Below are 26,537 nucleotides of genomic sequence, written 5' to 3'. Positions count from 1 at the left end.
AACAGTATTACGCCAGCCAGTTTTTAACCATGCAGTTTCGTTAAACACTTACTTTTTTATAGAGAATTAACACGGAAAATCAAAAAGATGCTAAACAAAAGCAAGACATATGTGTATCAAAATAATTCAAGCAAACTTATTTCTAGACACCGGGTGCACCGAGGACGTGAGATGTTTGTTCTGCTTGATTTTTCTGTCCACAACAAAAACCACACCAGCAAACCCAATACCAGTGTTTTCGTTTTGCGATGCATTATCACTCTCATGACTCCTAAGCTGTTTTTTTTTAACATAGAGACACGTGACAAACGCGTTGATTCAAGTCTCACATAAACAACAGAGGGGCCTCACAATGGGTGAATTTACACAGAAATTCTTTGGAATAAAAAGCTTTCTCAAATATCAGTTGTCTTTGTCCAGAAGATTAATGTATGTTCCAAGATCTTTTTTTCCCTCTATACCGCAAGTCTTACAACAGTTTGCATTCCAGGTCTGTGAGTAATGAATTACTCACGATTACCAAAATGGATTAGCTTGTACTTAACTTCGCTGTTTTTCTTGTAGTGCTGTTGGTATGAAAACTGTAGTGTTTGCAAACAGGGTTCAGTGTAACTAAACACATTTCAACAGTTTACAGCAAAAAACACAACTATTTGTCTTATTTCACGTTTTAAAATATTATACATTTTTTTACAGTACTGTGACACTGTCAGTATTTAGATCATGTAAAATTCATTCCAGACTTAGAAGGGAAAAAAAAAGAATAAAATTAGAAGAACTCCGAAATCAGATGCCTTTAACCGGGAGTGATGTCTGAGATTAACTCGTTTTTGTCTGACCGGTGTCTATGACTCTCTGCTCGCTTGGCATCCCAAAATCAGCGAATGTTTCAGCCTCTTCAGCCATACAGACTCACACTCAGCATCCACATCGCCTCATTACTCAGGCGGTAAACGGAGCAGAGAGTGGGTCGAGGGTAGTCGGATCGGGGAGGGGGGGGGCTCAACCTAGCTACAGCGTGCTGGCACACGAGGCCAGCCCTTCACCGTCACGTGCTGTGTCTTCCTGGGACTCTCTCTCTCTCTCTCTCTGGCCTTCCCTCTTTCCAGATAAGTTTGGCAAACACATTCATAGCCCAGATCTGTGTCACCGTACCGAGGGGAGTGCACGGAGAGCAAAGCGGGCCTGGTATTCTCAGCGAGGTAGAAGCTCTACAATCACTGCGAGAATGTGACCGCCTTGTCGGCTTACACAATCTGTGTGTACGCCTGTGTCTTTCACAAGGCTGCATACCCACCAAATTGCTAACTCTCACTGCGAGCACTGGTCACATCCCCAGGAAACAACCGAGCTCTGTTCTTCTCTATGCATTGTATCCTTTTTTTCAATAGGTTATAGGATAGTGCCACATCACCGACTTAAACCGAAATGGAGTTAGGGGTAAAACCTAACCCCTCGTACTCAGATGCCCTTCCTGCAGACTGATGTCACATTAGGCTGTGTTCTGGATATCTACAATTTTTTTTATTTTTATTTTGTAACCAAAATAATTTGGGCGCTTTAAATAGCCACCCGGTGGGGCACTGGTATAACCGTGTCGTACTCCGGCTCTTCGGCTACTCCGCTCTTTGTTTGCCAGGGAGGCGCCATTCACGTTTTGCTCAGCCCCCCTTTTGCTACAGCACCACCTGATGGACAGGCTGACGAACTGCACCAGACTCTCAACACTTGTAGCAGTCTTCATTTTCTGCCTCATTGTCGCCCCCCCCCACAGCCCCAGCGTGTGCATTAACTGGGATTGTAATTCATGAAGGCCACGATCAATGCAGATCTCTTCTGACAACTTCATTTATAATGCAGCATAACATTCCTCTAATGTCTGACGGTTGCCCCCCCCAACTCATCCTGCCGTCCTATTGTAAGCAATCTGTCCACATTGTGCGGCGTACAAATTAATTAAGGTCCCAGTGAACGGGCCGCCTCCCCCCCCCCCAGCGTTTCCGATGAGCCGTTCGTTCTGAAGGCTTTTCCCGGCACGGATCTGGATTCTGCTTTCATATTCTGCCCGTTTTTATAAGCTCTGACGGATGCCCAATGGCGGCACCATGGCTGTTCGCACTGGCGCCGCCGCATGGGCGTGTTCCGCGGCGGAGATCGGTCCGCCCGCTACGAGGGAGGGCAGCTCTAAACGACTTCAGATGTTCTCCCGCTCGCTTACATTACCTGATTCAATTACCCACGGCTGCACAATGGGGAACTAGGCCACACCTCTACGCCCGCCCCCCCCCCGGAAAAAAGAACCTTATTATTTTATCATCATCTCAGTATTGCTTGATTTTATTAAGCACACCATGACATAAATTCATGACGTTGTTCTCTGGGAAAATAAAAAGCTTAAATGGAAAAAAAAAAAAAAAGCAGAATGTGTCTTTAGATGTGTCTACAGAAATTACAGTGTAGTGCCGTCTGTAAGAATAACAAGGGAAAATCAGTCCTCTCTGTATGCATGCTCTCTGTCCCCTCCTGATTTAATATTGCTCTATAAAGCAGATGGCACTGCGAAGCCCGGAAGGAAGAAAACATACATGATGAATAAATGATACCTTCGTCGCTAAATAATGCCATGCACTCCTCAATTTCCCTCCGCCTCTTGCTCTCGCCTACGGCTACGGAAGCTTGCCCGCCAGCCAGCGGCAAATCGCAACAGGGCCGTCTACCAACATCGCCCCCCCCCCCCACCCCCAAGTCAAGTGTGGACCCATAGTCATGTGACTCGCCATCACCGGGCATCCACCACCACAGGCTGGCCATGGCAGAGGATGGCCTAAGCGGGTACCGGCCCGCCAGCCCCGGCCCTCCCCGGCCCCCGCTCTCCTTTTTTGCACCGCATGCTGCTTCAACTGTAACTCTTCCCCTAAATGTTTCATTTATGGGTCTTCTTCAATTATTCATTCATCGCTCATATCTTGATATTCGGCGTCCTGCGGCGACTTCGTTAAGCTTGCCGGACGCTCAGATCCGCTGGCCGAAAATACCCGGCCGGACCCGAAAGGCGAAGGAGGACACGGATTTCTTTAGAGCCGAAACGGACGCTAGGCGCCGTGCATATCATCCAGGAGCCCGGTGTCTCATTCCAGCTTCTCAGTCAAATCAAAAACACAGAGGATGCTCCGGCAATCCCGGCACACAAATAAATTCTGACCTTTTTTTCCTAACACATGGTGAAAAGCATATTCAATCTGCCACGGTAATTATCTCACGACCAACTGTCATTTCACTGGTATCTGATGTAAGGCGATGACTCCGTCACACATATGTACGAGCTCTCTTCCCAGTTCCGAGCACCGGCTGCATTTAATACAAGGCTACACTTACGTGCATAAAAATACCACTCTAATTTTATAAGCCAGCGTGCGTACGTATAATTATTTTCAAAAATAGTGACTAGCTGGATGACTCCTGTTCCCTTCGAAGCGAGAAGCTCTGACGACCAGTTGCCCTCTAGTGTCACCGTGAGGTATAACCTTGAATTTTCACAAAGATGACCTCACACATCCATGGAAATCGAGAACGGACACAATCAAGTATGTAAACAGTGTCTGATGACGCAGGGACGGAGTCGCCTACGTCGACTTTATGATGGCATGGGGGGCACAGTGACGCAAGCGGGGAACGAAGCGCTTGGAATCCGTTCGAAGCTGGAAGTGACTTCGGCATAAACCGTCCATACGTTTCGCGCTGAAATACTGCCCCCTGTGGCTTCCGCTGATCGCCGTATGTGCCTTTATTTAACGCTGCAAATTCTTGGCGGCGCAGGAACAAGCCTTAGCCACAATAAGAGTGACAATAATAGCAGTAATGAATCCAGCAACTAAATGACTACAATAACCGCACGCACAGAAACGGCGCCTGTGCTTATTGCTTCTCCCTGTTTAATGGCCACAGAAATGGATTAACATAAAGATTATTCCTCCTTCCCTCCTATTATCTGCTATTATCTGTAGGCTCACGCGCATTTGTTTCTGAAAACGCTTTGGGGGGCAGGAGGGCGGGGGTCTCGCACATAGATGCGTCGCGCTTGAAGGAGAAGCAAAAAAATAAAAAACTCCAGGTGCTTCATCCCCAGCAGCTTTTAACAACTCGTACAAAAAACACAAAAGGAAAAACACAAATTAAACGAAAACCTTGCATTTCGACCCACCCGCTCCAAGTCTCCATTAATTCCTCCTCTGGATTTTACAGGGGAACGGGCCGTGCAACGTCTGAGGGAACTTGGCTGGGGGGGGGGGGGGGGTCAGCCTTGGTAATGGCAGGGTCCACTGACCCTGGAATAGGACGCGGCGAGGAGTAGGATTTATAGACTTACAAATGAGCGGGCGAAGCCCAACAACAGATGCCGTGTAACAGAATCCCTGGCCTCGACGTTTACTTAGCATGTAGCTCCCCTAGCCTGCATTTCATTCTCATTTAGAAATGTCACCCAGATGGGGAGACACGGGGCCCCTACGCTGTAAGTCTATCTGCCCCAGTCGCTGGCATGTGCAACATCCCGCATAAATCCCATTTTCTCATAAATCCTGTTTTATTACCACTTTTGTTTTTTTTTTTTAAACCGTCCCCTTAACCTTCTCAATGAAGACACCAAGGCGCATTCCAGCTCAGCGGAGATCTTGCCATCTGTGTTGACATTTATTGAGCAGGACAATTAACACCTCTGCTCAAATGGAGTTAAATAGCCCCCCCCCCCACGCCCTCCTTTAAGTACACAATCAGTAAGGAACCTGTAGCTCCGCTACCTTATAAAATATTTTGGCTTCAATTAAAATTTAGTCTGGGATTTAAAAAAAAAAAAAGATTTATATGCACAGGGATCTATGTATACATAATATGAGCAAATGTCTGATTCATAATACAGATGAATAAAGGTAATATTACATTTCGCCGCAATGAATATTTGATAGTGAGAGAGAAGAGACCAGTGCCTTCCGATATTAAAATGACAGCAATAATCTACAAAAGAATAATCACACAGGCAGTGGTATATTTTTCCATATAAATTGTGCGGTATCCATTGGGCAAAGACACTGACAGTGTAAATTAGCATGAGAATAGCTGATGCGACCGTGGCAAACCGGCTGAATGCAATTAGCCTCACAGACGCTGCGTTTGAAAGGCGGGAACGGTAGTCGGGCCCCGGCGCCAATATCGGGTGGCTAACCGGAGTTGGAGCGGCGGTACCCCCTGATGTCCGTCAGGGCCAGGGTTGGGGGGGGTGGGGGGGGGGGGGTGTGACGCAGCAATTGGCACGGCACAGTCAGCTCATATCTAGACGCCCGGCTGTTTGCTCAGGTGTGAGTGGCAAAGCAGACCATACGTGTGTATGTGTGCTTTAGGGTAGGGGGGTTTTAATGCCCCGGATTAAATGGAATGAATGGCGTCCAAAGCACAAGCATTGAGTCATACACATCTAAGGCACGATGCGTACATAGCCATGCAATCACTGAATGTATCATAATCCAGACGGTGAATATTACTTAATCGCCTTCCCTCACCACACCCCATTATCAATGAGATGGGAGAGAGGAAAAAAAGAAAATACCATATTAGTCATTATTATAGCCATTATTTAAATTATTATGCAATTATCAAGCTATTTATTGCGTAAATAAAGAAGGCCTCAGGTGATGAGGAGCTGGACTACATGTTATAAGACTTCACTGACAGTGCAGGGGTTAGTTCCTCTTTAAATGTGATGCGGTGTCATGTTAAAGACTAGGCAATGAGAGCAGCTTGTAACTAGGAGGCGTCTGATCACATGGCTTTACATCACTTCCTGTTTGCCCGCCTCTTATGGCATGAATTCTGGTGAGTGCGCCAGGCTCACACGTTGGCCCCCGATAGAGATTTTGTAGCGTAATATGGATTGTTGAACACATATTTCGTTACAAGCTATTTCTACGCCAAAATAAGGTTCAGCCGGAATGACCTTCAGGAGCAACTAGCGTGCAAGTCTGAGGACAAGGACGTGGGCATTTCGATGTGAGGGAAAAAAAAGCCTTCAGAGAACTTGCCAGACAAATTGCGGACGACTTCTAACAGGACAAATCCGTCGTCACTTGCATGTACGGTTGCAAGAGTCGCGGCCTGGGGCCAGGTGCTAATCATCATCTCGTGGCGAGCAGCAGGTCCTGCAACATAGGGTCCCCATGACAACGGAAAACTTGTGCTGAATGCCTATACACAACTTCATTTAGTGCCCCCGCCAGGTGAGACGATCACGCGAGTTGGGTGGAAATATCGCAGCTGTTACAGACTCCACCTCTGACGGTGCGTAATATGAGCCTGAAAGCAGGCAGATTCAAAACTAGACACGCATCATACTTAAGCAAAGGTTTCTCTCTTACTATAGGCTCATAAATGATGATGTCATTTCACAGCCTGGCTACAATCTGATATCTACTTCCACTGCGTAGTTCAGAATCTCCAAACAGTCCCCCGTCCTTCCGCTTCTAACATTTCTTTTATGTTAAGTTTGACAAGCCTCTCAGGAGAAAGATGAGCGTTTAGAAGTTTCAACCGCGCCTCGTCTTGTTGCGACAAAGTGCGATCTTTTGTTATCGTTGATTCCTCTGGGCCTGGAGAGGAACCAAATTTGAAGAAAAAAATAAAATAAAAAAATGAGAAATGTTCGCTCGAATAACGCAATCCTAAAACGTTTACTTCTCCCTCTGGAGACGGCGAATGTGAATTTAGAAAACCCGCCTTCCTCGTTTAACTTAACCATGTCATCTGTCAATTTGAATGACTGGGGAACGCGGTAGTTAACGGGAGGAACTGAGGGGTGGCTTGGTTCGGCACAGCCGGCGTCGGTACACACAATCACATGGGCCGCAAATTACATGCCCGCTTTCCTCCCCTGGGAATCCTGATAACAACCAAGCACCCCCCCAGGGCAGCCCCCCCCCCCCCCCCCTATTTCCAATGCACCAACCCACCCCCCCGCCCCCCAGACTCCCCACCATTCCTCACAATAAGCCTCATTTGCGTATCACTGGTGAAATCTGAATCAGCAAGTTCTGTCTTGGGTCAACAAAGTTAGCCTGCAAATACCCCAGCATTGGTTGCAGCTTCGGAGATGAAAGTGCCACAGGTGACCAGCCTCTCTTTGTTTCTTTTTAAGCAAAGCATCTCAACAGAAATTCATTGGCTCCAGATGAAGGTGGGGCAGAGCTCATGTGTGTTTTTGCATATTTTTGAATATGACTTTGAAATAATCCCCCAGTACGAGACGCTCGTAAAAAACTGAATTTCTAAAAAAAAAAAAAAACGGAGCAAAATTGAAAGCATTTTCATATTAAGGGAACCGGTACCCAAGATGAATTTAGGTGAAATACTTGAGAATAAATTCTTTCTCCCACATGGGGGGGAAAAAAAAAATCTTTATCGATTTTCTAGAGAAAATATTATATTCTTTTATGAAGCTGTTTAATTTTTCAGGGAACTTGGCTGCTAAGATTCTGCTCTCATAAACACACCCTTCGGCTAATGGGTCTTGCTGGAATACCAGCATACTCTTGAATATCTGAATTACTGGAAAGTATATAATTATTCGCGAGTCACGCACTTGAAGTCCTGATTACGAAGAATAGAACTATTTCCCCACACAGGTCTTCCACACTTTCCTGCGTTTTAGCTCCATGTTGATCTCAATCAGATCGTTGAGAGCCTTAAACGGGTTTCTCATAAAGACACAATCCCAAGGCAACATGGCGGAGTCTCTGCCCCCTTTAATAAGTCACATCTGAGGACCAAAACCTCGTTCGGTGCTCTGCAGTTGAAGTCACACTCAGAATATCGCGGCTGGAGTCCGTGTGACGCCGTCACCCTGCCGGAAAAAGGTTCCCGCTCCATACGACAAAAAAAAAAATGGATTCTCGCGGAACCTCAGCCGCAGATTGAAAATGTCACGAGGTCTCTCCGCTGACCTTTAAAACGAGTGAAGAATGCTGAGCTGTAAAATAACAGTTTGCCACATAGACATAACAAGGTGGCTTCCACAGCGTGCAAACACTTACTCATTACTACCAGATACGTCAAATGTCACTTTAGGTAGAGGAACCAAATTGAATTATCTTGGCGAAGGACTGCATTCTGCCGTTTACGAATGCATGAACGTGCTCTGGAAGGCACTTTTGTCTTGCTTCCCTTTTTATCTGTACTTGCTAGAAGGACGACTGGCTAGTGATGTCACCCTGCAGACGATCTGAACAGAAAGCTCTGTTGCCTCTGAGCTATGCTGTATCGCAATTTTTTTTTTAACAATTCTAATGTAGTTTTTTTTTTTCTAGCTGGAAATTGCACAAGTGTTGCCAGGAAAACAGACACATACACGAGAAATGACTAAGCCCAACCAAGCTGCTGCCCTCATCAACACCACCGTCTAATTTAAAACGGTGACGTTTCAGATAGGCAGCCCATGCAGGAACAGGCTTTACAGATTTTCATTCTCAATATGACATATGACGTAGCTTGATATTCTTCCCCTTAAATGACAGGAGACGCGCAATCCACCAGCTACTTGTTAAACCCAACTGGAGAGTCATTAAGACAGCAATTACTTGACTCTTCAAAACGGTACTCCATTATTTCTGCATGTATGGCAAACGTGTTATGTCAACCCGTAATAGATTGCAGTCCCACAGTCCAAAGGAAGCCTCTGCATTTTTCATTTTAATAAATAAGAAATGCGCACAATAAAATAACATATAGTGTTTATATACCAAACAAAGGGCAATTATTGTGTAATTTGGGGGCCTTTTTAATTTTGTAGCTGCCCAAACCACTCAGAGTAATGACATTTAATTACAGTGAAACATGAAAGGAAAGAAAATTCATCTTCTGAGCCGCTGCTATGTCAGTGTGGTATGCAGAGAAAACAAAACTCCGCTCAGAGCATTAAAATAAAAAACCCAGTAGAAAACAAATAATGGCTCTGACAGCCGGAGCTCAACACTGGAATAATATATGAAATATCATACGTGCCGAATGTGGCGTTTATGGACCGGCCCCCAGTAGCATCGCGGCCTGTCGTGATAGGCGTGAGGAATCTGATCTCTTTCACTGGAGCCTATACTCACCCACTTACTTTCATTAGGAGAGTCGGTTTTCATTAGGAGATTTATGGTGCACCTAGGCCAAAACCAGTCAGAGACTGACTCAATACATTGCAGGAAAGGTAATATGTTATTACCGTTTATGTATTACTTACTAACTTATCCGTTGCTTTGTTCCCCCAAAGTGTATAGTATTCTGCTCATTTGTACGGTAGGAGAAATCCAGCATTTTGCTTAAGGGTACAACAACAGACGTACCTCGTCCTACCGGATCTAACGCAAAATGTGAGGCACCATTTCGGATGCATCTAAATGCTACAGACGGTGCCGAAACGACCACCAAACCACAGTTATGTCCACAGTAGCTTTGTTAGGAGACCAGCTCGATGAAAGGAAGGGATTCTAATTTGTATCCTGTCATCTATCAGCCTGACAGACCGGCATGGTTGGTGACACTCACGGGAAATAAAATTTAAGGTCAAAATGACAAAGATGGTGTTTTTTTCTTCTTCCCAAGCTCCAGGAAAAGACTGTTGCAGGTCTTTCAGTAGCTGTACAGTATCCCTCAGCCACCAGCCACGAATTCACCACCCTCAGCAAATCAGCCGTGTTTAAAATATAGTCCACAGATGACAAAGCTCTCCAGTACCCTTTCAAGCCGTTTAAACTGATCTGCCACACTTTCTTCATGCTTATCCGCCTATTCACATTCAGGCACTCTGTTAGCTAGGACTATGAGCTAATCAAAACCAAATCATGTCAAGCCAAACCAAGCCAAAAATTTGGACCCTACCATTATAGACACTTCAGAAAATGCCTCTATAAAGGCTACACTGCCTTACGAGACGGACGTCAAGAGCCACAGTCACGAATGATTCTCAAGCAGCTAAAAACCGGTAGCCACACTGGTAAACTACAGCTTTACAGTGATTTAACCCTAAGCATATTAGAATTTGCCTGATAGGCTTTTCGCACAGGAACAGATTCGGCGGCCCAGTTTGGGCGGAGGTGACATTTACAGGGGTAATTGTAGAAAGACTGCGACTTACAATAATGAACCTAGTGAAATACGACTGACTACCTGGAAACTATCCAAAATCACGACACAAACAGAGCCGACGTATGTAAAAATGTCTCAGAACACCTTGTCCTGGGGTGTCTGTAATAAATACGGCCAAGGACACCCATGGTCACTGCTTTGATTATACATTTCAAGCTTTAAGTGTGTTTACATTGTCCTTGTTGTAATTCTTAAACCGCAAAGACCTCACTGGCGTAACCCTGACGACCTTCAGTGACGTCACGGCATGCCGATTTGCCAGCACATACGGGCACCCGTAGTACTGCCCTCAAGAAGACGTGAGAATTTCACATAACGCCAAAGGGATTTTTTTTTTTTATTTATAGTTTTTTTTTCCATAATAAGCTACGCAGCTATCCAGTTGTGACTGGGTGCCATGCCATTCAGTCTTTGTCCATGACTGCTGGGGGGTTTATTTATTATTTTTTTTTAATCACAGCGAAACCAACAAAGAGCATCGTGATTCACACAAAGCCCGTCTAAGTACAATGGAACACGTCACCGTGACACGGTACAGGCCACAGTCTGCAGATTCCCCCTTGAGGCTCAACTGGGTCACCAGTAAAGAGAAAGCAAAACAAACCTTAATGGCACATAAGCTGCCAGCATTAACTTAATGGTCCCGTCAGCGTAAGCGTAGCCACTCCATAAATCGGACGGCAAAAGTGCGGGACCTTAAAAACGGGAGCGTGAAGGCAGGAAAAAAAATGAAAACAGAGATTAAATACGGTAAAATCACGCCGCATTACGTGTATTCCGGTACGTCGACGCCATTCTGTCCTCAAGAAGTGCAATAGCCCACGGGATGCTGCAGTGATCTGTGCTAAGAGTCACAGCTACTCGCTAATGCAATTCGCAGTAGCATAGTCCATTCTGGAAGGTCGCACCCACTACCAGAATACAGCATTACAAACACAGCGTTGACCTTTGAACCCACATGGTGCAGCTCTATGATCCATTCCTCCCCTTAAACAGCAGGTGGTGGGAGATAAGCAATTAAATCACCGCCTAGCCATGCAAAAAGGAAAACCAAGAAAATTACAATATTTAAAAAAAAAAAACAATAATGCAATCGCCGCCGAGCTCATTGGCTTTTGAATGGACGAAAATGTGGCCCCCTAATGACTCACTTGCTGTGAAAAGCTCATGGCTGACCTAGAAACCGTTGTTTGTGTGTCAGGCTGTTAGAGGGTGTCATTAATGTATCATTAACATATCAGGAGTGTTATGTAACGTTACACACACACACACACACAAAAAAACTTCAGGCCTTTCATTAATCTCACAGGCAACATAAAACTAAACTGGTGGGTGAGGTTAAGTACAGAGGTATCCGTATCAGCCTCTCTGTCGCTTACAGGAAATGGCTGTATGTACTATCGTTAGTACTATCTGTTCTAGATAATGCTATCTTACGACTTATCTTTACTATTCCATTTTACTATATGGTAGTCTTTATTAAAATTTAAATACTTCACATGGTTCCTGCTAAGTTATTAAGCTGATCTGAGACAGGTCCGGTATATTCATTCTCAGATACCATCTTCCGTTACCGCCCCGTACTGCCGAACAGTTGGGTCGAAGCGTATAAGATTTCCATCCAATGGCGTGGGCCGATTCCCATTGTGACAAGCCAATCAATAACGACAATGCAAAATGAAGAAGAAAGCAACAAATGAGGCGACAGACATAGGAGATGAGAGGTACGGACACATAAATAAAGTATATATTTCCCAAACATTAAATTGATCAAAACAATGGCTTCACACAGATCCCAAAACAGTTTCAACGCGTGACTCACTTACAGCACTGATCTCTTCATTCTCCCCAGTACAAAAAGCTTCCTTCTTGGTCTTAGAACAAGAAACACTCCTCTGCCCAGCACATTCCTAAGAGCCTCACCCACTGGAATAATTACCAGAGAGAGGAAAATAAACAAATACATAAATAAATATGGAAAACAAAGGCAATTCAGTTTGTACATAACTGGGAAGTAATGTTTTCCTGAAGGCGCACAATGAAGTCCTTGAAACATTATTCGCTTGAAACCTATTATCAGATATTTTGGTGTGTTCCCTCTGATCTGTGTACGCTGACTCATTAAATGTTTATAGAGAGGAGTGCATGGATGCCGGCGCGTTAATAAATCACCACGGCTACGGAGGCACTGAAACGCCACTGACGCTCCCAGCAAATCCACCAGTGGACGACCCCGTGAGGAGCCGGATGAGATTCGAAAACGATAATCAAATATTGTATCGCGCTTTAAGTGACATTTTGTTTCAGACCCCAGCCTGTGCTGCGAAAATTCCTCCTCGCTCCGTATAACAATTATTCCGGGGCACAGAAAGGAAGGTTCCATTTTTTATTTTTTTTTTCTTTTCGCATGAATTATTTATTTTCCCCGGTAAGTAGTCTGCTGGGGATACAAGAGACTGGGAATCAAGCTCGATATTTTCCTCTCCAGCCCAGCATTCCAAGTCGGCGCCCATCACAGGTAGACGTCTAACGTTACTCAATAACAGGAGAGGGAGCCGCTTCGTGGCTTGATATGCGGCGTTCCTGCTCGAGAGTAAAGGAATACTTCTGAGCGAGAGGTACGACGTCCCACCTCCAGAGGATTCGTCGCCAAGAATGAGCTCGTTTACTAAGGCAGAGGCAGGAATGTAATTAGTCCAAATCACAGAGGATAGTTCTAAAAATAATAATGCAACCTCAAATGTCAAGCCTAACACATCCTAACAAAGAAAGCTGTGACACTGTTTTAAATAAGCAAATAAATGCATCGGTAGATAAGCCTTGAAACGCAGTGCAGTGTTGTTTCAGAGAAAATAGCGGAAGATCCTGAAGGTGTGCTGTGCCAAACAGCGTCAGCTGAGAGGCTTGATGGAGGCCAGTGCTGACATAGAGGGTCAATTCAATTACACTGGATAATCCAGGAGAGATTATTTTTACTCTGGGTTGGTTCACAAACTAGCGTTGGGTAACACTGATTACATCATGCCTCCCTATGAATTTAACAGCACTGAGTCTTCCTCGCAGCAGGTTTTCCCCACTCCAGTGAAGTATTTCAAATAACTCGCAGCTGTCAGGGCGCCGAACTGCACGGGTGCCAAGTGCCGAAAGAGGAATAATAGAAAATTTGGTTTTAATTTGACGTAATGTAGTACAAACAGTTACTGGAAACCATGACATCTCTGCCGGTACTTGGATAGGTTCTAATACAGAGGAACAGTGGTCAGAAACTCATATATGCTAAATAAATATACGGCAGTTTCATGTTTGTTTGTATATGGGGGTGAACAAAAATAAAAGGAGCACTAAGAGTATATTAATATCAATGATTAAATGAGAAGGGTCTCCCTTTGGCTTCAGAAGGGTTTTGATGCTTTTTGGAAGTCCTGACCTATAGTTGGACATTGGACCACTCATCCAGAAGAAAAGCCTCAGTTCATTGAAGAATGAATGAGGTGGAAACAGACTTCTCACTCTACAGTCCAGAACATTCCATTCATCCATCTGTCCGTCCGTCCATCCATCCATCCAAACATCCGTCTGTCTGTCCATCCATCCATCCATTTTCCAAACCGCTTATCTTACTGGGTCAGGGGGGGTCCGGAGCCTATCCCAGAAGCAATGGGCACAAGGCAGAGAACAATCCAGGATGGGGGGCCAGCCCATCGCAGGGCTCCATCCATCCATCCATTTTCTGAAACTGCTTGTCCTATTCAGGGTCACAGGCGGTCCGGAGCCTATCCCAGAAGCTATGGGCGCAAGGCAGGGAACGACCCAGGATGGAGCACCAACCTATCGCATATGTACATATGGTGATTGGGTGGAAGGTGTCTGACTTCATCCGGGGATCACAAAACACCACACTCACATTTGTTTAGCGACATATATGGGAGCATTATCGTCTTAAGAGTATGGGAAGATGATCGGGGAAGAGTTCTTGCACCACAGGGTGCATCAGGTTCTGTAAAATAGCCTCATAATCCACGCCTGTTATATAACCAGGCAGAGCAATCATCAGACCTAATGGCTCCCATGAGAAGGCAGGCTATACCATTATGGATCTCCCATGTGTAACAGTTGGCTTTCTCCAAATGTAAGCCCATCCGAATGTAGGAGAAAGGGTGAAAGATGACTCATCAGACTACTTTTTCTCATTGCTCCAGGGCCCAGGTTTTCGTGCTCCTTACACCCAGTTACGTGTCTCTGTACATTGGCCTGGGATACAAGTAGTTTCCAAACAGGAGCCCTGCCATTAAATCCAGCAAGATGACAATGTTTTGTTTTTGTTGACACTGACGTGTCGATTCAGTGCTGTGGCAATTTTTAATGGCAAACTTTTATGGTGTTTAGCATCTTGAGTGTCCATCTCTCCTTGGCGATGACCTTTGACTGCCCACTACTGTTCCCTATTTCTGCTGCAGTTTTTTTCCTCTCCGTTTGGCTCACACTGTCATGAATTTTTCCCACACTTATCTCCCCTTGACACATTAAATAAGGCTGAAGTTTTCGTGGCCAATGCACCTGCAAGTTTACCATTTGGCCTCTTTCGGTTGTCTCATGTTGCTTTGAAAACTCACATATCAAAGTGCTGACCATCAGCTTGCTTTCATAGCTGATGCATATACTGCTTACTGGCATTCAACTTAATATGACTCAACTTTGTAACCGTGTTCGTAGTTGTGATTTAGTTACTTTGACGTTAGAGTCCTTTCTCATGTGGTGTCACTATTATTTTTTCCACCCCACACATACATAAAAATTAAGAGCACTTAACAGACCCCTGGAATGTAAATGTTTAATACTGAAGGATTAAAAAAACATTTTTAAAAGTTTTGGATACAGTCAGCAGCAAAAGACTGGGGGGGGGGGGGGGGGGGCGGTCTATGATCTCTCGAGACATCTGAGAGAATTCATTTGAAATGGAGACATGTTGTCGTAAACTGGATCACCGTGTCGAAGTATTGTCTTTACGAGTTTCTAGCGGCGCATATTATTGTACATTACACATGTGCCGGAGAGCAGAGTCTTAAATGTCAGACTGATTGCTTTCAAAATGGCTCAGAACAACTGGGAATCATTACACATGAGTATGGATACCTTGAAATCACCCGCTCCTTAAGAAACTGAAGCAAAGCAACGGAGAATTTCGTCAAATTGATAAAAACAGTGACCTTGCAGACTTACTGGACCGACCACTAATTATATGTATGTGCAGTTTTATTGAAACGCTGCTGTACTTTACCCAGCAAAGGATATTTCTGAAGGCTGTTTTCCTGCCAGAGACTTCCACAATACGCATCCGGGCTCCTTGCATGTTATTCATTACGAATTATGGGAATAATATCTCACCAGACAATTATGCAAATATCATTCAGGGATAAAACGCTTTCAGATTCTAAAAAGTACCTCTGCTTTGAAATGAACTGCACGGGAAAGTTCTGCCTAGGGACCACTGCGGCGTGGGGGGGGGGGGGGGGGCTAGAATAATAATAATTTCATCGTTTCAGTTTTTCCTTGAATTCTCAATCACGGATATGAATGGATAACGCATCTGGCAGTTTAGAAATTCCTGACCTTAAGTAATACAATCCAGACTGCAAATGAGTGAAAGGGAAAATATCAAAGATGATCCAACGTAATACCTAAAATGGCTTATTAAGAACGAGAGCATGATCTCAGGTTTGGGCACGATTTAGCGCGGATCGCAGCCAAAGCCAAGATTTATCAGCGTGTCTCACTATCAGATCACTAAAATACGCCTCTTAAATAGTTCTAATTACCTTTCGTCCCGTGAGCAGGAGGCCGTAATCACATTACACTGTTTACCAAATCGTTCAAACAGACCGTGTTTTAATGAATTAAACCTTTAAACTGTGCAATTCTCATTACACAATGTCCATCCGGTCAAAAATATAGCTGTTTGGAACATCTGGATATTATTAATAACCTGTATAACCAGATACAAGCAGGATCTCCGAAGAATTTGAGAAATGTTCCCACTTCAGTAACTGCTTATGTTTAGTGAAATGCAAGCAGCACCGTTTCAAACAAACAAACCGCTGGTATTTAATTTTCTTTCGCAGGAACTAGGACAATTTTATATCCCATGTGGTCAACAGAAATGTGCACTATAAATAGAAATCTGCTGTGAATATGCAGAAATCCAAAAATCTGATTTCAAAATACAGTACTCGGTTTATTAAAGGAGCATGCCTTTGTGCTGTTTCATTCTCCGGGGGGAATTGGGTAAAAAGTTAATTTTATTTCCTTCGGGGATAGAGTATATCACAGGGCCTGATGTTTCACAATATTCCGCGATCATACACCGAATGATAGATCTTTTCTCTGTATTTAATTATTCAAATGTTCCCCGAACCACATGTTCTCACCAGAAGCGGCTTCGCCCACTTTCTTACGGCTTCCAGGCGTCTTCGTCGCATCGCGCCGCATCTTTCTAAACAGCGCTGCATATTTTGCGCGCTGCTTGGAAATGCCGACGTAAAGGAGAACATTTCCCCCTTTAGCGCTGGACCCCGCGCTGGAAACATTCGATCAGCCGTACAAGGCCACGTTTTTGCTTGTTAAACACGTCGCCAGCAATTACATAAAAAGCCCACTGACGACATCGTTGAGATACGCCATTCGGAGCTCTCCGTTTCATAGAAAAAGAAACACAAATGACCCATTTTCACGGCAATATTTGCGGCAAACTCACGTAGGAAACGAGCCTGGAAATAAAACGTGAATGTACGCTTTCCAAACTGGGGCTATTGAAGCCACAGCGGGAAGGTAACTTAAACGTAATGTTCCTATAATTTGATTTATAAAGGTGTACATTATTAACACTCTTCGGGGTAAAGGCTTGAACAGACGGCCTCTTGATGAAAGATAACAATGTGTTCTTTTGTCTTGCACATCTTTTCCATTAGCCGAGAGGATATCATTAATTCGCCCTTCATTGTTATGCACAAAACATACTATAATAATACACAAGGCATTCTTGTCACAGAGGATTTCTCTGGACAGAATAAAAAGTGTTTAGTTTGTAAAACATTAAAAACCTGGACATGCTAATTGAAGTGGTTTGTCCATAATTATTTTTGCATATCCCCGTCTGCATTGAATTTGCGCGAATATATTTCTCAAGGCTACTAAATAAATAGATAAAGGCAGACAAAGACGTACAAAAACACATCAGAGTCCTGTATGCATGACAAAAAAAAAACCGACCAAATTAACAACCAAAAGGATTTCAGGGTGTTACTCAACTCTAGAGTGCCGCAACCACGCAAATTACAAAAGCTTTATAACAACCCTGCTTTAATTAAAAGCACCAGGATATAAATATTGTATTCTGTTATCACTTCATAGATGCCTGCATAAAAAAAAGCGTAACAATGTAAAATACGCTCTCTTAGGATTCTGAGTCAGTACAGCAAAGAAAAAGGAAATGATTCAAAGAGAGAAAATAGCACAGCAATCAACTGACAATCAACCAACAAACTCAGTTTAATAATTAACTAGACTCTTGATTACATTCATAGGGAATTGTTTCATTCCTAAGTTTTCATTTGTTATCTGTATTTGGGCTGCAGGGTTTCTCTCAGTTTGAATCTTAAGAGTTTAAGCGCCATAATCTCGTCGGGGGGGGTTCACTGCTGTTTGGCGGAATGCGCCGGAAATATGTTGGGCCTGAGATGGTTAAGGCTCCTGTAAGGAGACCACTGAGATTCTAAGGTAAGTGTTCTCCACAAAAAGCAGGACGAGGAGACCCCCGTCCTACCGCTTATGGAGCGTGTTTATCTATTCTTATGGGTGCAGGGCCCAGCAAATTGCGGATTACGTTTAAAGTAACTTAAAATTCTGCGTGTCCTTATGGGACAATAAAATAACATACATGCACATGGAAAACAATTAAAACGCGAGACCCAGTCCAGCGATAAAGAAGGGCTTTAGGATTAATTAAAAAAAAAAAAACTGCAAGCAAAAGTAATAACTTGTTTTGCATCACATACTTCCTCAAGTATGCTTTAGTCTTCCTGTTTCCCTCTAAAGTTTAATGGCTCTCAGTCTAACATCCCTGGACTTGTTTCACAAGCCAGGAGCGCTAAACTCCTGTTACGTGGTTCAAAACTTTGGAGTCTGAACACTTATCTGAACGCGGCGGCCTTCCTGCCAAGCGGCCCTCTTTCCAAGCATAAAAGATTTGTCTCAGATTTGTTTCATGTTCAAAATAAAATAAATATAGCATGTGGTAATGCTTAAAACGAATAATGACTTCATGCCTTATCCCCAGGCACAAATGAATTACATTCCCCAATCATTTTATCACTAATATTGCAGTGAATTATACTATGTTAAAACATGATGAAACATACTATAAAAACCAAAAAAGAAAAGCAGATGACAATTTTAAAAAAGAACTTAACTAGTTCCCCAAATGCAATAAATCCTGACCAACTAGTGAGTGCAAAAATGCATAGACTAAACTTACCCAAGTCAATGAATGCCCCATTCACCTTACAGGAATCTGTCTGCATTGCTCTCTCCACTGTCGTCCCTATTAATGTTTACGTTCCCACTGAGATGGATTTGCCACCCGAGACCTCATGCCCTTAGTTACTATTGGGCAGGTTATTGAGTTTCGATAATGCTATGAGATTAGACTCTTAGCATAGAAAAACATAAAAACACCACACCACAGGCTATATACATGTTTAAGTTATTAAAATAAGTATCTGGATTCAAGCAGTTAAACTACAATTTCAAGCATATTGCAATGACTGAGGACTCTGAGCCAAACCAGACTACCTCTGGGTCGGACCAGGCTTGATCCCGTATCCTGATGCCGGTTTCTCTGACCACGGAACACATGAACAAAGCGTAGCATTGGCCTTCAGCATAGCTATGCGAGTCACTAGTTAATCAAGCCTCCTTGCAAAACATCCCAGAATTAACGCACTGAAGCCTTTTCGCTTTGTATAGGTGACACGGCATATATTTGAAGGGTCAAAAAAAAAAATCGTTGGCTGCATGATGTAATTATACAAATAATATGGCACTTGTCAGTAATAAGGTCAAAGATGAGGTCAGGTCAATTGTGATTCATTCAATCAAGACAGAGTACATCCACATCCACAGCCCCAATAAAAGCATCTTATCTTTTTCTCATTGGTCGTATCATCCACGAAGGTGCAGCCAGATAATCCGCCACTGTCTTCTCATTTCCCATGAGACCTTCCAGTCAGATCCAGTCGCGTCTCTTCACATAATCTCTAAATTATGTGGTGCTTTAGCTATTAAACCTTAACTCATTTTCAAACTGCCCATTATACTCATTGGTTTGTTAGTCCATCAGGTGATTAACCGTAATCGATTTAATGTGGCTTGAAATGGCCAGGAATGGTTCTCCTCGGACGAGAGCGGGCCCAGGGAAGACAAGCGCTCGACGGGTCGGCCGGTGTTCCGTGCGGAGACGGGGCGCCCCGGCGCTCTTACCGAACTCGTCGCAGACGCTCTCGTTCTCGATCAGCGTAGGGTGCTCGAAGGTGTCGCGGCAGTACAGGATGCGGGTGTTGCTGCCGAGCGAGGCAATGCCACCCAGCGCCAGCACCACGTGGTCCGTCAGCAGGGAAGAGGGCCGCTCGCGTAGCCGTACGACAATAGAGCGGTACCGGCAGTACTGCGGGTAGCTCAGCACCAGAACTCTCTTCTCTTCACCATCCTCACCTGGTGAAAGGAGGGGTAAAAACACACACACACACACAAGGTTGGGCGTTAATCACTTTAATCGCAGTGCAAATTCGCGCAGATTGTCGTCTTATGTAACAGTTAACTGATGGAAAACCAAGCGGGCTTCCTTTAATTTTCCGTACAGATCCAAAGCGGCTGTTATCACATGACGGCTCTCTGCAAGGATTGGCAGAGCGAAAATATCTGGGAAGCAAGCCATGCCATTCAGTACAGATAGATTAGGCCGCACAATATGGGCTCCTGAAGACTCGCTGGAATCCCTGCTGCTGAAGCAATATTACTACATCCAACAGAAAGTCAACTCAGTTAATATGGCTTCAAGAGTCACAGTGTTAGGTCCTCTGAGACTCAACCAGAAACCCAGCGATTGTTAAGCCAATCACAAGGCATTAAACACCCAGTGAAAAAAAAAATCTATTCCTAAGACAGGAGTTAACATCTATTGTTACAGTCTAGACCATGTCTAAAGACGTCAGAGGGCTGGGGTCCGGCTGAAAAAGCAGTACAGGGACGTGAAGTGGCCCTCGCATACTGGGGACGTGACATTGAGGGACGGAGAACATGAGCAGTTTCCACTGACTGAGTTACCCCAAAAGAAAACACTTGGCTTGGTTTTTTTTTTTAAAACCTAAAACCGGATTTCAGTATCTTTTTATACACCATCAAATTATCTTCATTACCTCTTCCGCAAAGAAGATATATAAAAATCCAGTTACATAATGCTGTTAATTATGTATCTCTATCCGTGACTGTGGCAGCTACAGGATTTGAAATGAACTTCAAAAATTCATCTATTTTTTAATGTCTCTAGATGAATGCAGAAGTGCTCGAAATGTCCTATTGATTTTGCTTATCCTTTAATTGGACCTTTGCATGAATAATATCCCCTTTTAAATTCCCCACATGCTCTGCGCTCCCCTCTCTTTCCACCACTGTGTTCTCTGTCCTCTTACACATAGCCTTGAAGATGTGGGGGGGGGGGGGCGGGGGGGGGCTGGGAAGCTGAAGGTTGCCCTCTTTGACAGTGCTTGTTGAGTATCATGGGATTTTTCTTGTTATTTTTTTTCCTTCGCAATGATATACATGACTGAATAGGTAATCGGTTAATGACCAATGGCCCCAGAACACTTTCCTATTGTGACTGGGGGAGGGGGGGTTAGTTATAATAGTATAAGTCATATGAGTAATGACTTCCTCCCTTCTAAAAATCTTTAATAGTTCATTTAGCACAGTATATACACAAAGAGCATACGCAATAAAAATAGGAAATTTAAGTTTGGTTCCAGACGGGTACATGCGGTTCACTATTTGCATTCCCACGGCTTATTCATTGACAGCTTTCACAGTTATCGCATTGTGCGTTAGTTCATTCAGCAGGCCAACCGTGTACAGTAGGTTTTCTCGCTTGTTCAACGCCTCTCCGCCGTCCCAGAATGCTTAACAATAACATGTACTCGCCACTCAGAGCAAAGGGGGCAGCTGAGGTTCTCGTCAAAATCGCTCAAGGTTCCAAGGAACCGCGTTGATCTTAACCAAACTCAGAGGGATCCATTTGAGGGTTATCTGATTAGATTCACTCTGTGTGAATAGACTAGAGGAAGTAACGAAAGCCCTTCCGCTTCATAGCCATTTTCCTAATAAAATCTTCCACTTCTAAATAAAGGAATTCTTATCGTTGCATTTTAATTGGTTGGGGCTGCACTATCATTACAGGCTGGGGAAAATCACATTATGCAATTTTCGCTCTGTGCTCTCCACACGCAACCTTTGTTGCGAAAACAGGTAAGCACTGATTGGCCGCAGAATCAACCTATGAAATCTGCTTGGCTAAGCTTCACATGTTCTCTGATCGGGGGAAAATTGGCTTCCAGGTTCCAAATTCTAGTGACGCGCTCAGTACTCCACAGCTGGACATCTAGCAAACAGCGAAGGCGCCTGCGTTCCGGCGTTTCATTGTGTGCCTTTTATGAAAGTTATCTGGATGGAAGACTGCAGCACCAATGTAATTTTATCCAGAGATTATAAACGTCAAAATATGTGTTTAGGAATATCTCAGGATGGCTGTCAAACGCTAAAATTAATCTTGCTCATAAAGCATTTCCTACTGCTGTACATTGCTACCAAATCATATATGTCCTCTATGAAAGTCAAACACATGCTACGAAAATACACTTCCATTTCGCCCCACCCTGAAAAACAAGCACGTCCCAATACAGTATCCCCCCCCCCCAGCCACTCGGTCTCAACACATTCAATTTCTTCTTCCTCCTCTTGTTCTTTATACGTTCTTGTCTTTTCTAGCTCCTGGGTCAGAAATATATTTAGCTCCATGAAATATGAAAAAATAGCTATGAGTAACTGCTGTGTATCCCCCCCCCCCCTTTGCCTCTAGACTAGACAAAACTCTTGCTCTAAAATAAAGACTAAACTCAAGAACTGTTGCTTATCTCAGAATTTCACAACCATGTAATTATGTTACAAAATACTTTTAAGGGCAGAAAAAAGTATTTTCCTCTTAGATTGGATCTCTCTTGCAACTTGTTAACAGAACATTCTGTTTGTTTAAATTTGAATTTCCTTGTCCACTCATCTGCTTGCCTTGGGGTGAAGGGTATAGTTGCAGAGAGATGACAAAGGGCTGAAAAACCACATTCATGTCTTGTGTTTTGCGAGATGTGAGCAGCTTGCGTTCAAACAGGCGACACGTTTTTTTCCACCTTTGTCGATCTGCATAACCTGAAATCATTTAGCCTGTTGGTATTCTCCAGTAAATATTCCAAAGAGATATCTCATTGACTGAGATTACTCACTACACATTCACTTCCGCGGCGTTCCTGAATTATCCATTGTGTTCATCTCATTAGGGCACTCTTTGAGAAGCTGGCAAGCAGAAATGCACAGCACAATCCAAGGAAGACTATTCCTTTCCGCAAGCTTTCGCTCAACAGAAAATCAAAACACACATAAAATATTGTAAAGCAAAAAAAGAAGCAAAAACCGAAAGTGAACTGTTCTAATTACTTTAACCGTGCAGAGTTATTGCTTTTTACAGTTGAATTAATGAGGGTTTTTTTTACACGTGTACGACTACGAGCAACACAAGTTCAACATCAAACCGTTGCTGATAAAAGATATGACATTTAGTGGTTGGCACACGGTTTCTCATTATATCGGGTAAAGGAGCTGCCAATAATAGACTGAAAACAACGTGCAGGTAGCGCATTTATGCGACGGTTTCACGCTGATACGAGAAATAAACCTGTTTTTATTAAGCTATTTTAATATGTGCTCAGCCGTACGTCTCTCTCAGCTGTCTGGAGGCCGCCTGTGGCTCGTCCAAGAAAGTTCCTCTTCAGTTCAGATCTGTTCATTAAGAGCCATTAGAAGTCCGAAGAGCTTTTCTTTCACAGCGTGTTTGAAAACTCTTCAAAGCATACCATATTTTCAAAAAGGTTACCAAAACCCACAGGAAGCTTTCTATTCAAACTATGCGCCTGGGAAAAAAAACACTACTGCACGAATATGTTCCTGAAGTTAATTACGAAAACAGTCCAACGTGCCACTTATTGCCTCCTGGTTACATTTCTGAAGATTGTTCTTTGGATGGCAAGAAATAAACAACATTAAAGGATTTGCAATACACCGGAACAGGGAGTTCTTCTTACTCCATTTGGGCCATTGACTTCGCCGCTTCTTTCGCGCCATCTTTGTAACCGAAACGCATCACAAGGCATTCTGCGAAATACACCCCGGTGTCACTTTAAAACGCCCTTTTTGATGATTTATATTAGCCAGCATTATTTCATTTTTCTAAGCTCTTTTGCTTTCAGATCGGCTCCCTAGCAACCAGACACGGCGGAGATTTTATATTGCTGGCACCGCTTCAGTTTTAACTGTCGGCGTTATTGATTGCGAGATTGCAAAGTTTGCATTTAATAGCTTCTGTAATACATGACAGAATTATACAAAATTTGTCATGCCAAACTGTTCCTTTGCCTAAAGTGATTACTGTTTAAAACACGACCGATACATCAGCCAGTGCTAGTATAAGCATATTTCGCTTGATACACACTCCCCTCCACCAAATGAACCAATAAATGTCTGTAACAGAAAACCATTATTGTTTTAAACTAATGGAGTAGTGGGTAAAATTAGAAACTAAATTAGTTTATAAAGAGTTGACACAGAACAGCTGAAATGGGTTATCTGCACAGAATAGAGATCCATGCTATTCCTTTGTGGATTCCTTTGAACTGAAATCCATTACCTTGTTTGACTATTACAACGGGAAAGCAAAACAGTGCTCGGTAATCAGTAACAGCATGTACTCAGAAGTGTGTACCGCCAGTATACTTCATCCCCCTCCCTGCAGGTTTATGTTAAAACCCCAGAAGCTACACTTCTCTGTATTTACAATTGCGAATATCAGAAGCCCCGATCTGTCTTTTTTTAAAAAAAAAAAAAAAAAAAAAAAAAAAGCTGCCCCTGTTATACGAAAAGCTCGCACACAAAAACCTTATTCAACCAGAGCTCAAGTGAATTACTACAACTGGCTGCATGTAGCCCGGTGCACACGGGCGAGATGAATGGCTTGTTTTCTGAAAATGCATCAGTTATGAGATGCAGAAATTGAGCATTCGAGCCGGGTACAAAAACAGCACTACGGCAGGATGTGAACGTGGGTCAGACGGATTATATGTATTTTCGTTTAACCCTGCAGAAAGGAATACATTGTTATGGGCATTACCACGCAATACATAATTTAATATTTCCTCGCTCCACCTCCCCCCCCCCGTTCAGCCGTACCACTTCACAAACAGAAAGAGGGGGGGGGGGGTGGTATTTGAGAGAAATCCGTTTCCCTTTGTTCTGTGATAAGGAGTTATCGTTCAATGGATTCCTCTAGCCGAGGGTGTCATTACACTACTATTTCACCATCGTTACAACTGCAGGAAAGCTTAAAATAAACAGCGTCCTAATACCCCCCTCCCACGCTTAGCGAGATACGGCGACATTATCCACAGCATCATACTCCAAATTATAATCCACCCCCCAATAAATAAGCAAATGTGCTGCAAATGTCAGTTCTGAGCTAGTGTTTGTTTCCCAATGCATCGTTATAATCTGCATTTTGTTTATTTAAGATACGCCCTGTAATGTACTACAGACAAACACACAAAAAACCTGACCACGTACCGATAATAACCAAAGGCACAACAGAAGTTGAATGCAAAGTACACCGCTCTGCCCAGGAGTCTATCCATCATGCACATTCATTAGATACTGTGAACGGAATATTTATTTTTTTTCCTTTACTTTTCGCCAGCCAGTTTTTAAGACGCACCGGCGATTAACTCCGCGCTGCGATTCGTGAAATGAAAATGAAATTCTAACAAGGCACTTTAAACAATGGCTGCTCTCCTTCTTTAGCATCTGAGTGGGTGAAATGATTAGAATTTCCAGAGGACAGGATGAGTGGCAGAGAATAGTGGCATTATTCAATGAAACCAATTAAAGAGCATTTAGACTCTGACACAAAGGAGGGATTAGATGACGGCCAGGATAACAAGATAGTATATTATCAATGCACTATTGTGCCGATTTCTTTATTTGCAGTCACTTCTAGACAGGCCTTTTCAATTACTGTCCAAAGAATAAATCATTCATAATTCTATGGCCTGTCACACAGAACATGAATGCATATCACACAATTTTATCATTTTTAAAAAATGCAAACCAGGCTTCCTTTCGTGAATATCGCGGGAAAAAAAAACACTTGTCTAGTAACACATTAAATTTATATAGTTCGGAGCAGATCAAAGTGCATTTAAACTAATTCTCAAATGGGGCTGTATCTACACTGAAGTATTTTCCTGAGAGATATGCAGTGAAGTAGCAGCAGTGGATGGAGGGAGCTGTGGTGACTGTAGGCCGCTGGATTAATATATGCTTGTGGAGGCAATGGCAACGAAACGATACATGACCACCATAATGAACCAAACCCTTCAGGGCACCCAACTGACGCTATCAGTCATGACTGCCCCTCCGAGGACTGACACTCGACAGGGAGGGTGGGACAGTGGGGTCACCACAGCACTTGTCATAGGTATGGATTTTTTTTTTTTTTTGGGGGGGGGGGGGGGGGTATTGCAGGTCTGTTGCCACTTGCTTGGAGTAAGTAAAACTCCCAAGATCTCAGTCAATCGTGCAAATCATCCTCTCCGTCCCTCTGCAGATGGTTTTGTCGCCCTTGCCTGCGTGTTGCAATGCGCACCGAGATTTATCAAGGGCCATTTTATAGAATTCCACGCCCGCTCAGACGGTAATGAAATATCCAGGGTGTGCAGTGCTCTATCTTACAAGCAATCAGCTCAATAATGAAATGCCACCTCCTTTTTTTTTGGATATTGTGATAAGGCTGCAACTGAGAGGAATTTGATTAGTGAATAATTAAATACTCGTGCACACAATATTCTACCAGCGTGCCGCTTCCTATGACTAAATAAAATAGATTAGCAAGCAGAATGTCATTAGAGAGCTGGTGCCAAAATAAGGGATTAATTAGTCTCAGAGAT

General features: G+C 43.5%; 1 protein-coding gene and 1 long non-coding RNA gene across 2 annotated transcripts in view; one reads left to right on the top strand and one right to left on the bottom strand.

Moving 5' to 3' along the window:
- arid5b (AT-rich interaction domain 5B) overlaps positions 1-26,537 on the bottom strand; it is a 62,831-nt gene that overhangs the window by 22,899 nt on the left and 13,395 nt on the right. Inside the window, exon 4 of the mRNA XM_048987190.1 lies at positions 19,708-19,938. Coding sequence (XP_048843147.1) covers positions 19,708-19,938 — 231 coding nt within the window. The remainder of the gene's footprint in view (positions 1-19,707; positions 19,939-26,537) is intronic.
- The window catches only part of LOC125715533 (uncharacterized), a 57,842-nt gene that overhangs the window by 26,371 nt on the left and 4,934 nt on the right, over positions 1-26,537 (top strand). The window lies entirely within an intron of this gene.

Source organism: Brienomyrus brachyistius, chromosome 20, assembly GCF_023856365.1.
Source record: "Brienomyrus brachyistius isolate T26 chromosome 20, BBRACH_0.4, whole genome shotgun sequence".
Classification (NCBI taxonomy): Eukaryota; Metazoa; Chordata; class Actinopteri; order Osteoglossiformes; family Mormyridae; genus Brienomyrus; species Brienomyrus brachyistius.
Note: the sequence above shows the minus strand (reverse complement) of the source record. Positions and strands in the feature narration are given on the sequence as shown.